This window comes from Saccopteryx bilineata, chromosome 1 (genome assembly GCF_036850765.1).
Source record: "Saccopteryx bilineata isolate mSacBil1 chromosome 1, mSacBil1_pri_phased_curated, whole genome shotgun sequence".
In the NCBI taxonomy this organism is placed as follows: domain Eukaryota; kingdom Metazoa; phylum Chordata; class Mammalia; order Chiroptera; family Emballonuridae; genus Saccopteryx; species Saccopteryx bilineata.
Window position 1 is genome coordinate 311,103,366 of NC_089490.1, and position 14,215 is coordinate 311,117,580.

Below are 14,215 nucleotides of genomic sequence, written 5' to 3' on the forward strand. Positions count from 1 at the left end.
CATATATCTTTACTCATTGCCATTGAGGTGATCTTAAGAGAGCAGGGAAAAAAGAAGGAAAATGAAAATTAGAGCACAAACAGAAATTTCACATGTAGACTACTACTTGTAACTTACCCTAACTCCAGCATTCTAGTCCAAGAATGGCATATAGGTTTTATCTTCTGTACCAATCCCAATAGGTTAATAAATACTGTACTGAGGAGAACTGCTTGGGCTAAATGGAAAGGAATATAGACAAAGCCTACCCTGACTATGGGATGGGAAAATTAAATACCAGTAATATGCACCTGCCATTCTGGGTCTAGTCCAGTGGTTCTCAACTGTGGGAGATTTGCTCCCTGAGGGATATCTGGCAATATCTGCTGCCAGATATTTGTGGTTTGCCCAACCACGGAGGTGCTAGTGGTAGAGGCCAGGGATGATGCTAAACAGCCAACAATCATTCCTAAGCATTCCTCCACCCCCGACTCCCCCAACCAAAGAATTATCTGGGCCAGAATGTCAATATGTTAAAGCTGGGAAACCATGGTCTACTCAAATCTATCCTGTAGTCCATGGGCAGGTCTTCAGCCAAATGACAACAAATTTGTCTTTAGGAAGTTTTCTGAAGCTACCTCTCCTAATGCTAGAGTAACTCCACTAACCTGACTGGAGTATGTATTAGACATAGGGAATCAATTTGATCTGGGCAGTTCACAATGTCCCTAACTTGTGTTGTGAACACAAACAAATCACTATTTTATCCGGTGATGCCTTGGTTTCTTCACCTAATAAGGAGGAGTTTGACTAGACAATCACTGTTGGTAAACCAAAGGCAACTAACTAAGGAAGCCTTTTAAATGGCTAAAGGAATAAAGTCCTTGTTGATATTTTCTTCAACAAAAGAATATTTTCTTCAGCTAAAGGTTAAGTTTACCTATTCTTTTCAATTGCTACTGATGCAGTTACTACTAGCTATGCTTAAAATTAAAAGTATTTTAATTTTTAAGTAATGGTTAAATATTTTCTATCTGAAACTTTATCTTTAAGTTAGAATGTTCTGGCATCTCAAAGTACTTCTACCTCCATGTCCACCACTATTATACTATCTCAACTTGGCTTCTTTCAATTCTCCACCCATCATTCTGTCATCTCCTGTATCACTTAAGCTTTTAGGACCAACTGCATAGCTGCTTATCATTAGAGTTTAGAGTTTTTGTTTTAACTCTATAAATCTTTTACCAATCAATCAATTCAAATATCTCAGGGTCTTCTTAGTGCCAGACATTAATGTTGGGGATAGGAGCAGAAGCTGGCGCCGGAGGTACTGGAACAAAAAAACTGAGTTTCTAGCTACAAAGCATTTACTGGCTAATTAAGAGGCTAACACACATGAAGCTATTAGACAACAAACCAAATTAACTAGGTGGTAGCAAGGAAGTGCCACTCTAAGGGTAAGAAATGCCAGAAGGATGACATGAAATGTCTGCTAAAAACAAATTAAGGATGACCCAGAAACTATCATAAAAATGTTAGGAAAAAATCCTTATGAATTAGATATAGAAGGAATACTAACATCTGGACAATGACTATAAAAGGCTGATTCTTGGCCTTGGTTACAGCATCATCCCAATATGCCAAGGTTGCGGGTTCAATCCCCAGTCAGGGCACATATAAGAATCAACCAATAAATGCATAAATAGGTGGAGCAACAAGTCAGTGTTTCTCTCTCTGTCTCCCTTCCTCTCTCTCTCTCTCTAAAAATTCAATTATATATATATTGAATTTTATATATATATAAAAGGCTGAGGCCCTGGCCGGTTGGCTTAGCGGCATAGCGTTGGCCCAGAGTGTGGAAGTCCCAGGTTCGATTCCCAGCCAGGGCACACAGGAGAAGCGCCCATCTCCTTCTCCACCCTTCCCCTTCTCCTTCCTCTCTGTCTCTCTCTTCTCCTCCTGCAGTCAAGGCTCCACTGGAGCAAAGTTGGCCTAGGCGCTGAGGATGGCTCCATGGCCTCTGCCTCAGGCGCTAGAATGGCTTTGGCTACAATGGAGCAACGCCCCAGATGGGCAGAGCATTGCCCCCTGGTGGGCATGCCAGGTGGGTCCCGGTCAGGTGCATGCAGGAGTCTGTCTGCCTCCCTGCTTCTAACTTTTGAAAAATACACACACACACACACACAAAGGCTGGTTCTGTGTCAGAGGTATGCTAGACAGATGTGCAAAAATGGCTGCACAACAAATTGTAAGAACTGACTATTGTTCCCACCAGAAAGTAAAATTACACAGAAACATTTGGAAATTAATGATATAAAGTCATACTTGTCATTAGATTACATCTATCAAAACGGATCCCATAGCCATTCTCAAAAAGAAACATTTATGTAAGAACAGAAGGGGCAGCAAACTTAACCATACTGATAGTTAAAGTCAATTTCTAAAGATTAGAAATGCCCTGAACCTAAATTACTTAACCCTTATGGCATACATTTATATATTTTTCTAAATCCTAATGAAATTATCATATTTTCACCTGTGGCGACTCTTATAGTAGTAAAGCTGACACCCACTACCTTGTTGGCAAATATGCTAGAAAGCTATTCTATCCACTATCTAAGCATGTACAATAGCAAATGTCTCAAGATTCTCGCATCACTTGGGTAGATTGCATCCTGGACAGCATTTTCACTATTATAAAATAATTCTATGTTTAAATGAGCATAGATTAAAATGAAAAATAACTGAAATAATCTCCCCACAGTATTTTCTCATAAGGGGATAATCTTTTTATGACCATTTTATTTATGTTCTTACTTAAAATAATAACTGTCTGTGGCCCATTTCTCCAACTCCACTTGGGCTAGCCCGTAGGGAGGGTTTGCATCAACTTCCTCTTCCCTTTGATCATATTAATTTCATCTTTCATTAGTACCTACATTCTGACTACACAGGCACATTGGTTAAAAATGTCCATGAAGCTCAATGACCTCAATTTTTAAATCAACAGAATCTCAATGTAATCTAATACATAGTACTCTGAAAACAAATGCTGAACAAGTTATAGTATTTTCAATTCATCACATTTCATCTGCTTTGGACATGGTAGCAAGTAAGTCCACACTACAAATGAACAGATTTTAAATTGACAGAATTTGTTGAGGGTTGTTTATGTATAAGCTTTCCATTATATTATGAATTTGTTACTTAATTTTATATCACAGAATGCAAAAGTATAATGGCTCTTTTTTAAAATTCAGAGACAATTTTTAACAACACTCTTAATATAGTCCTTTAACAGTGAATCAAAATAAAGTTCTCCCTCTGTCCGTATTAAGTATACCCTAATCCCTAATGCATCAAATTCTTAAGAATAAAGGAGTATGAAGAAAGAGACAAGGGAAAAAAAGAATAATGAAAAAAAAAAACCCAGCATTTATAATACTTATACCTGTTAACAGGGATTATAGAAACAATAAGAAAATGGATGAGACATTTGTCTCCACAACATCTTTTGAATTAAAAAGAGAAGACTCAGATATTTCATGTTACCAATGGTAAAAACATACCTAATTTTATTTTCCGTATCTTCACTGTCTGATTCTTCAGAGCTTCTGTACTTATCTGGATCTGGAAGTGTGCTTGGATCAAATCCATCATCATCATCATCACTCCAATCCAGAAAGGCTTCTTCTTCATCTTTGGACTAAGAAAACACAAGGGAAATTGTGGTTTAAGAAAATAGGTGATAGAGGCCCTGGCCAGTTAGCTCAGTTGGTTAAGAGCATCATCCCAAAATGACAAGGTTGCAGGTTCAATCCCTGGTCAGGGCATACAGAGGAAGCAGCCAAAGAATGCACGACTGAGTGAAACAACAAATTAATGCTTCCCTTTCCCCTCCCCTCTTTCTCCCTTCCTCTCTCTGTCTCTCTAAAAAAATCAGTAAAAATTAATCCCTCGCTGGGGATTAGAGTGTTTGGTTCGAGTGTCATCCTGGAGCATGGAGGTTGCTGGTTTAATTCCCCGGACACGGCATATACAGGAGCAGCTCGATGTTCCTGTCTCTCTCTCTCCTTGCTACTCTCAAAAAAAAAAAAAAAAAAAAAAAAAAAACCACAACAAAAAACCCCACAAAAAAACAAACAAATAAAAACAGCTGATGGGTGCCTCTTTTCTAAAAAATAATTTCATTTATTGATTTTAGAGAGGGGGGAGAGAAAGAAACATCAGTATGTCAAACCCCCTTATTTATGAATTCATTGGTTGAGTCTTGTACAGAGGCGGGTTTAACAGCGTGTGCACCAGGCGCTGATGAAAGCCAGCCTTGGTCTGCAGCTTGATCTTTCCGGCACACACCCAGGCCCAGGACAAGAGGCCACAAACTGTAGATCTCTTTGTAGCTCCAAACAGGTTACCCAGGGCCAGTCACGGGCAGCAACTGATACTGACCTGCACCAGAGTCCTTCCCAAGAGGCCCCAGAACCAATACACCCAGTGGCCAGGTTCAGACAACATCAGAGCAGGATCCAATTAGCTTTACAAGTGGTATATCCAAAGGGAGATACTGTATTGACAGGCACCTGACCCTACTGAGGTGAATTCTGCTTTGTGTGGTCAGCACCTCGATCCTCACAGTCAGCCTGCCAGAGGGTTGAGCCCACACACACATGGGCCAGTAGCAATCAAAACTCAATTACAACAGGAGGGTCCACATAACCCATACAAGGGACATGCCTGGAACACCCAGTGCAAGATATCAAGGACACTGTGCCATGGTGTCCCACAGTACAACTACCTAAGGCCACCCCACCAAGACTGGGTGGCATAGCAGATCTATCACACAGAAACAAACACAAAGAAGTCACCAAAATGGGAAGACAAAAAAAAAATGCCTCAAATGAAAGAACATTCATGCTACTTCAGAAATGAAATAAAATGAAATGAAATATGGTTCTGAAAGTAGATCACTATTAAGTCTCTGAAATGTAACGTACTCCCCCATGTATAAGATGCTGCCATGTATAAGACACACCTTAATTTTGGTGCCCAAAATTTGAAAAAAAAATTATATAAAATTATTGAACTCAAGTTTTATTCATCATAAAATTCATACAACTTCTCATCTGTGTGAAAAAGTAGGAAATGCACATTTAAAAAATAAATCTATGACCACTGTATAAGACGCACCCAGTTTTTAGACCCCTAATTTTTTGAAAAGGGGTGCGTCTTACACATGAGAAAATATGGTAATGTGGGGGGAAATTGTCATTTTATTACTTATAATTCAGCTAGCAGAGAAAAAGGAATAATGTTGTTTTAGTGCTCCTGTCCACACACATGTAAATTTTAAAACTACCTCAATATTAGATAAAAACAGGCCAGAAGAGAGATGATTTTGATCACTATATAACCTTTTGCCTGATGATTCTGATCATTTTGTAACCACAATAATCCAGGAGAGGCAGGGGATTTGATGAAGATGTGGCAGTGGAGATGGAGGTATGAGAGATGTTAAGGAAGGAGAGTCCACTAGACTATGTGGGTTCATCATATAGTCCAGGGAATCAAATGCACAGAAGCATAAGTGTACATGTTAAATATGGTCTAAGAGAGCAGTTTAGTATATATTGTGGAGATGCCTTACAAAAATGCCGTTATTCAACAGGGAGCTATTATAGTCCCAGACACACTACTAGATTTTGGAGAAGCAGCCATGAATAAGAAAAAGTCCCTGCCCTGATGATAAACTGTTCTAGGACAGCCACCCACATAGCCCTAAAATAAATGAAAGCCATGTTTTGCTATTTCTGAGGAACAGAAAGAGTGCACTAAGTAAGAGTGCATTGATTCCACTGGCCCTGCTAAATGCCACACCTGATGTAATATTCTTCGATGTATGGGTCCCCTCACATGGCTGATTATGGATCCTCCCTATCAGTATGTCTCCTCTTCAGGCATTTCAGGGTGGAAGCTGCAGCCAGTCTCTGGCTAATCATTCTCCCATCTCTCCACCCTCTCAGCCCAAAACAAAACAAGAGCCAAGAATCCTTACTTTCACACCCACACTCCTGCCTCTCAAGGCCCTGAGAAATTTAAAAAAAAAAAAAATAGGTCACACACACACACACACACACAGAGATCAGGGTCACCTCTGTGTGTGTCACTGGCTGTTCCTAAAATATACTTTCAGAACTTCTGGGGAAAATATTTCATCTAAAAAAAAAAAAGATAAATTTTCCTAAAATAGTTATTTGAAAAATTCAATTATAAGCAGAGCTGATGAAAATATCTGAAAAAGAAATGTAACCAAGCCAGTGTTCACTTTTCATGATGGGAAGAAACAGACGTTCTCGTCTGTTACAGCATTCTCCTATAACAAATTTACTCTGTATGTAAACGCTGACACACATTATATCTCAGTTGATCTTCAAACCCTATAAAGTAGGAAGAAAAAGAATTATTGTTTCCATTTTCAAAATTAAGAAACTGATTTAGATGACCAAATAACTTAACCAAGGTCATGCAAACCTGGACATATTGCTATGTCTTCTCCTTATCACCCTGAATCTCAACTTTTACTATGAAAGCTTTGAATTCCTGCTGCTACTACTCAGAATCCAGCATATTTTATAAACTTCCTAGAACATTTATCAGTGCTTTCTATGTCAACCTTTGTGCTCTTCCCCATTTTCACTGCCCAGGTATCCCAAGCTTCTATTTCCTCTTGTATGAATATTGTACCAGCTTCCTAATGAGCCTCCCTGTAACCATTCTTCCCTCCTTCTGATCACTCCAATCCTCTGCTGTGATTAGAAGGTTAGTTTTGTATTTTTAAAATGTTTCAATTCTAATTGTGTCTGTCACCTGTTTCCAACTGAGGAGCCACTGAGCCACTTCACCAGCAGGTGTTGTAAGGTACCAAAAACTACAGAATTAATATTAATATTTTAAGAGGCTTGGAGAACATTTTATTAATTTGGGTTAGGTGTGCAGAGATATTGTGAGAATAGCCTCTGTACTGTGTGACTGGCATAACCAGGATGGCCCTTGGCATTGTATTGTAAATGCAAAGGGGAGGGAAACATGGATCCCCAGACATTCCACCACACCTGTGGGGAAAGGGGTGAATGGCTAGCCACGTGCAGAGAGAGAAAAGCCAAAATAAACCTTTTCTTATAGCAATGAACCATTTGCGGATATTTGTCCCCACGGAAACTACCTCTCCTATGTAAATGCGTGTAGTTAACACTTGTGACTCTGGACAGAGAGATAGCAGATGAACACTAGATAATATGGGAATGCCTTTTTTTTTTTTTTAGAGAGAGAGAGAGAGAGTCAGAGAGAGAGATAGACAGGGGACAGACAGACAGGAACGGAGAGATGAGAAGCATCAATCATTAGTTTTTTTTTCGTTGCGTGTTGCAACACCTTAGTTGTTCATTGATTGCTTTCTCATATGTGCCTTGACCACGGGCCTTCAACAGACCGAGTAACCCCTTGCTGGAGCCAGCGACCTTGGGCTCAAGCTGGTGAGCTTTTTGCTCAAACCAGATGAGCCTGCGCACAAGCTGGCGACCTCGGGGTCTCGAACCTGGGTCTTCCGCATCCCAGTCCGACGCTTTACTCACTGCGCCACCGCCTGGTCAGGCAGGGAATGCCTTTTAATTAATATGTAAAAAGATATCTTTTTGCCATTATGTTGACTTGTAAATTTTGTTTTCTCCAAAATAATGTATGGCTTGCAAATTGAACATGGTCCTATCATGTTAAAGGACATATGACTATAACCAATAGTGGTAAGGGGCTCCTAATTACAATTTTGTTTCTGTACTTCCCACTTACAAAACTATAAAAACTAAGTAGAACAAAGGACCGGCGCTCGCGCTCCCTCAGACCACTGTTGGAGTTGCGCTGCTTGGCCAAGCTAGACAATAAAGCTTTGATGTGTAATCGATGGACTTTGTTCGTGTCTTCAATGTTTTGGGTCCCTCCGGATTAGGCTTAACACCAACCTTTTAAGCCTCACTCTCTTTCAGGTGTTGGAATGAGTCAAGCCCCTTCCCACCTTGGAATCTTCACACCTGCTGTTTCTCTACTGAAATCCTCCTCTACTTTCTCTTCCCTGGTCTGGGGTGTTTTCTTGACACCAAAACACGTGGTGTCTTTTCAACATCAATCCTCCAGGACCAATGAGCTCCAACAATTCAACTCAATTCTGACACTATGCAGAGTTGACATAGAACCATGGGTAAAAGGGCTCTGCCCACAAGAATACCCAGACTTCAGGTGCCCCCTGTAAATAGGGTCTCCAAGCTACTACCTACCTGCACATCTGCCTGGCTGACTAAAAAGTCAGGGATTCTCACAACCCTGTCCTCAGAAGTGATAATTCTCTAGAATGACTCACAGAACCAGTAGTCATAAAGTTATGACTACTGGTGCAATTATTAAAGGCTACAACTCAGGAACAGCTAAACAAAGATGCATAGGGCAAGGTATGGAGTAGAGATGGGGTACAGAGCTTCCATGCCTCCCCTCATGTGAACCACCTTCCCAGCACATCAAGGCATTCACCAACATGAAAGTTCTTGTAATTGAATTTCCTGCCCCAACTTCCTCCCAAGAGGAGGGAGGTGGTACTAAAATTTCCCATCCTCTAATTGTTCAATCTTTCTGGTGACCAGCTCCCATTCTGATGCTATATAGTAAGGTGACCAACCATCCTCCTTTAGGGAAGACAGTCCTTTTGTAAGTTCCGTCTTCCCTAAAGTATTTGAGGAATACTGTGTGTATTCCTCAAAAAGTGTCCTCCTACATGTCCTCCTTTTTGATATTGGAAGACTAATCTGTAAATGTCCGTATTCGACCAATGCAGAGTCGGTCCCTTGCATGTGATGTGATGTATTTGACAAGACAGTTCATCAAGGATCAGTACAGTGAGGTGAGACGCGATTATGAGATGCATGCGCTCTGCACAGGAGCTACTGAAAAAAGAGTCATGCCTTCACACCAAGCAATAATTAATTAATTAATTCATAGATTATTTGCTCAGTGATGTTACTCACTACTCTGGAAAGTTTTCTAAAGAGTACTACACTTGCTTAAGAAAAATCTTTTTTTTTAATCGGCCAGGGCCGGATTAAAGGTTTTTATTTCTACACTATAAAATGGGGCAGAGGGGCCTATGCTGGGAGGAGAGCAGAGAAAGGCCAGGTAGAGGAGAAGAGAAGCAGCCAAGGTGGCAGAGTGCTGAAGGAGACTTGTCAGTTTGTGCAGAGAGAAGGAGATGGGGAACAGAGGTGAATAAGGCTGGTGAGGTAAAAACCTTTCATTCTAGGAAACTCGGATGAGTCAGTGGCTTTGGGAGCCCTGAATGGAAAGGGAAGTGTTTTCCCACTGTGTGTATTTCTTGTCCGCCAGATGCAAGCTAGGATTAAAACTAATGGCCCACCAGTTCTTGGCTCCGTTGTTTCATTACCGTCCGAATCTAATGCAAACCTGCATGGGCCAGGCGGCAGCAATGGTGGCCGTGGCTACTGGCCTTACAGCCCTGGACTGTACAGGCCCACACCTACGATGGATGGCCTTACTGGCACCGTGGTGTGGGGAGTTGGAGGTGGGCCTCCAGTTAACTCCCTGGGCAGGGTGCTCAGTGAGACATTCTGAAGGACACAGTTGTAATGGAAATTTTTTGGAATTTATGTAATGTACCTATTGTGAAGTGAGCAACCCTAAAGGGGTGGAATGTGGGGCAGCTGTGTTAGGCTTCCTTGCAGGTTACTAGCTGCAAGCACTTTGCTTCATTAGTGCATGAGCACGTGGGAGAGGTACATGTGCATAGCCTATGTAAGGCTATGGGTGCTTGCGCTGGGGAGAGAAAGAGGATGGCAGATTGCCTGCCCGCCACTGTGAGAGGCCATTCTTGTTGTCTGGGTGCTGGAAAAGAGGTTATCTCCTGCCTGTGTGCTTGTCCGCCATTGTGAGACTTTATTAAATGGAATGGCCCTAATGCTTTCCGTTTCCAGTTTCTTTACCATCTTCCTGAATCCAATGTGAACCTGACTGGCCACAGCCACTGGCATTACACAACTTAAGAACAATCATCTTGAAAAACCAACTTTGGACTAAACGAAGAGGAATCTACAACCAAGGATGACAGAAGAGGCCACACCGTAACTGGTAGGAAGAGCAGAGATGCAGAAAGGGTTGCCCCATACTCAGGAGCAAGTAGCGGCTGAGGGTCCAGAAGGACTCTTACTGCGGGGAGGGTCACCCTGAGAGGTGTAGGTCCTCAGCCCCAGGCCAGGAGCGCCAGAGCCACAAGAGGTGCCAAGACAGCATTTGGCGGTAAAAAGAGCTGGGGTTTCTGTCTGTGAGAAAGAGACGAAGCTCTCGAGATGCAGGCTCCATTTTAAAGGGCCAGAGCAGAAAATCTTATACACAGCCACTTACCCAGGGCTCTGGTGGAGGGAGAGCTAAGAGGACTACAGTTGCATGAGGAGAGTGTAAAGTTGCAGGCCTACAAAGAGACACTGTGGGGGACGGCCAGTGGAACCCCTGTGCTGAGTCACTCTTTAATACTGCAGTCGCCATCTTTCTTGGGAGGAGCAGTCCCCTCTAAGAGGCATCAGCCTGGAGAAAAGCAACTGCTCTGCCCTCGGGAGTCTCTTCTGCTCAACCCATGGTGACTGGGTCTTTCTGAGAAGCCAGGAAGCAGGGGGCATATCAGTGACTCAGTTTTCTGCTATTGAGGCTGGAGCTTTCCCCTACACACTTCCAAGTCTAAGACTGGTGCCTCCACCCCCAAAAAGACTCAGTAGAAACTGTCTGGACTGTAGGCAGACCACACCCATTGTCCCAGAGGTCACACCCATTGGACTCCTGGGGCCATACCCTACTTACATCTGTGAAAAAAGTCTGGACAGACTGACACCTGGGACTGAGGGGTCACACCCACCACCCTTCCTAATCCACAAATTGCCTCAGGCTCTAGACCAGCGGTTCTCAACCTGTGGGTCACGACCCCGGCGGGGGTCGAACAACCAAAACACAGGGGCCGCCTAAAGCCATCGGAAAATACATATTTATTATACATTTTTAAATAAAATATGTATTTCCGTTGGCTTTAGACAACCCCTGTGTTTTGGTTGTTCAACCCCCGCCGGGGTCGCGACCCACAGGTTGAGAACCGCTGCACTAGACTCTACCAGAGAATCTTTCAGTGGCCAAGCCCAACAAGCAGCCAGCAGACAGAGGCTGCAAGAGGCAGGACTGAGGAAACCTCGGCCTTTTAAGCGGACCTTTCCCAAGGCCCAGAGTGGAAAAAATCCAATTTAGGAGTGCAGCTTGGTATTTCCACGTGCACCTGGGCCTAGGAGAGGCAGCCACAAACTCCGGATTGCTTGTAGCTCCAAGAAGGTTGCTGAAGGCCAGTCACATGCAGTGTCTTCTACTGGTCTGCACCAGGTTCCTGCCAGGGAGGCCCAGGGCTAGCATATCCAGTAGCCAGCTGCAGAGAGTATCGGTTCAGGACCTAATAACCCTTGCTGGAGTGGTAGCCTACGGAAAGGCTCCTCACACCTGGCCCAGCTGAAGTGAGTTCTGTTGTCTGTGATTAGCACCAGCACAGTGGCTCATGTGCATTGGAGAGGGTAGAGCTTCATAGCCAGCCTGGGTGCTGGATATCCTGCCCTGCTGGGCTAGATTCCACAGGGGGAAAGGAGGGAGTTTTGGGGCATGGACATTTAAAGTGTGGGGCCCTGTAAGTCTATTGTTAGATCTGGTCGAGGGGCTTAGCCACTTTCTCGGTGGACACAGTCAGCCCCAGGAGAGGACTGTCTCAGTTTTCCTCTCTGAGGACCAAGGTCTTACCAGCTGTAAAAACTTCTGCAGAGGGGAGTGTCAAACCCAATCGATCTGAACCTGCTGCTCACCTTGTTGAGGAGAAATAAAATTTGGGTATCCAGCAGTGGCTGAGGGATTAGGCTCTGGAGTAGGGGCCACATTCCCTGTATTGAACTTCTGACCAAGAGACTCCTTAAGTAGGGAGTCCAACTAACGTTGTATTCCCAACCTCAGCTGCCCTAACCCAACAAACTTTCATCCTGTAGAGGGGTTGGTTGGGTGAGGCTAGTCTGAGCCTACATTACAGTCTTCCTACCAAAGACTCTGCTGGAAGACCAGGCAGCTGTAAGAGGAGGTACAGCAGCTGTAAAGTGGAGGCAAATCTTACAGAGCTTGAGGCTTTTACAGAACAGCTGTCATCTCTCAGCAGGAGGAAGCTGATCCTTATACACAGGTTTGCCCCTCTCACTACCCAGGTACAGGAAACGCTGACACAAATAGCGTAGCCCACAGCAGTTTGAAACAACAGCTGACGCTAATCTAAGATCTAGAACCAACACAACTGGTAGTGTGGGTGGCAGACTGCATCAACCCTAGACCCAGCTAGCTACACAAGCAGCACAACTAAAGGAAAAGTCTAGAGGGCACCAGGCACTGTGAAGAATAAATACACCAGACAGGACAGACATTGCACAGTGTTTAATACACATGATCAAGGTTGACCCTTACAGCCAGCCAGCCTGAAGGGATAACCACACCCACGAAAGAACCAACTGCATTCAGTACTCACATACAACAGGAGGAAAAAACAGTACCCTCAAGAAGTATTCCAAGAGCAAGGAAAACAGGTGGCCTGCAGGTCAGTACCACTGAGCCCATCTTCCTCATAAAGACACCACAAAAACTGCAAAGTCTCCTGACCAGGTGGTGGCACAGTGGATAGAGCATCGGACTGGAATGCAGAGGACCCAGGTTTGAGACCCTGAGGTCGCCGGCTTGAGCACAGGCTCATCTGGTTTGAGCAAAAGCTCACCAGTTTGGACCCAAGGTCACTGGCTCGAGCAAGGGATTATTTGGTCTGCTGAAGGCCCGTGGTCAAGGCACATATGAGAAAGCAATCAAGGAACTAAGGTGTCGCAACGAAAAACTGATGATTGATGCTTCTCATCTCTCTCCATTCCTGTCCGCCTGTCCCTATCTATCTCTCTGACTCTCAAAAAAACAACAACTTCAAAGTCAGACAGCACTCCCCAATACACAGACAAAAAGAAATGAGACCCAAATGAATAAACAAGAGAAATCACCAAAAAAAAAAAAAAAAAAAAACTAAATGAAATAAAAGTAACTAAACTACCACATGCAGAGTTTAAAATAATGATTTTTAGGATGCTCAAGGATCTTAGAGCAACAATGTATGATCATAATGAGAACCTAAATAAAGAGATAGCAAACATCAAAAAGGACATTGAAATCATAAAAAAAAAAAGTCCGAAATGACACAGTATCAGAAATGAAGACTGCATTAGAAGGACTCAACAGCAGGCTCGATGAAACAGAGGATCGAATCAGCAGTTAGAAGACAAGGTAAAAAGCACAGAAGCAAAGCAGTAAAATGAAAAGAGGCATAAGAAGACTAAGGAAACTCTAAAGAGAGCTCTGTGACAACATGAAGAGAAACAACATCCACATCATAGGGGTTCGTGAAGAAGAAGAGAATGAACAAGGGGTAGAGAACCTCTCTGAAGAAATCATAGTTGAAATTTTGCCTGAAATAATGAAAAAGTCACACAAGTTCAAGAAGCACTGAGAGTCCTATTAAAGAGGAACCCAAGGAGACCTACACCAAAACACATCATAATTAAAATACCAAAGTAAAAATACTAAAAGCTGCAAGAGAAAGGCAGTTAAATACCCACAGAGGAGCCTCCATAAGGATAACATCTGACTTCTCAACAGAAACACTTGAGGCCAGAAGGGATTGGCAAGAAATATTCAAAGTGATGAAAATCAGAAACGTACACCCAAGACTACTTTATCCAACAAGGCTATCATTTAAAATTGAAGGAGAAATTTAAAGCTTTGCAGAAAAAAACAACAAAAAAAAACCCCTCAAGGAATTCATTAAAACCAAGCCAGTACTGCAAGAAATGTTAAGGGGCCTGCTGTAAAAACAGGAATGGAAAAAAAAAAGAAATTGAAAAAAAGAGTATTCTAGATTTATAGAATAAATTGGCAATAAATAAGTACATATCAATAATAACCTTAAATGTAAATAGATTAAACGCTCCAATCAAAAGACATAGGGTAGCTGCATGGATAGGAAAACAGGACACATACATATGCTGTCTACAAGAGAACCACCTCAGAACAAAAGATACGCATAGATTGAAAG

At 42.7% G+C, this 14,215-nt stretch overlaps 1 protein-coding gene across 1 annotated transcript in view; it reads right to left on the reverse strand.

The window, feature by feature from the left end:
- DDX10 (DEAD-box helicase 10) overlaps positions 1-14,215 on the reverse strand; it is a 338,420-nt gene that overhangs the window by 44,098 nt on the left and 280,107 nt on the right. Inside the window, exon 17 of the mRNA XM_066247305.1 lies at positions 3,549-3,685. Within this exon, the coding sequence (XP_066103402.1) occupies positions 3,549-3,685 (137 nt within the window). The remainder of the gene's footprint in view (positions 1-3,548; positions 3,686-14,215) is intronic.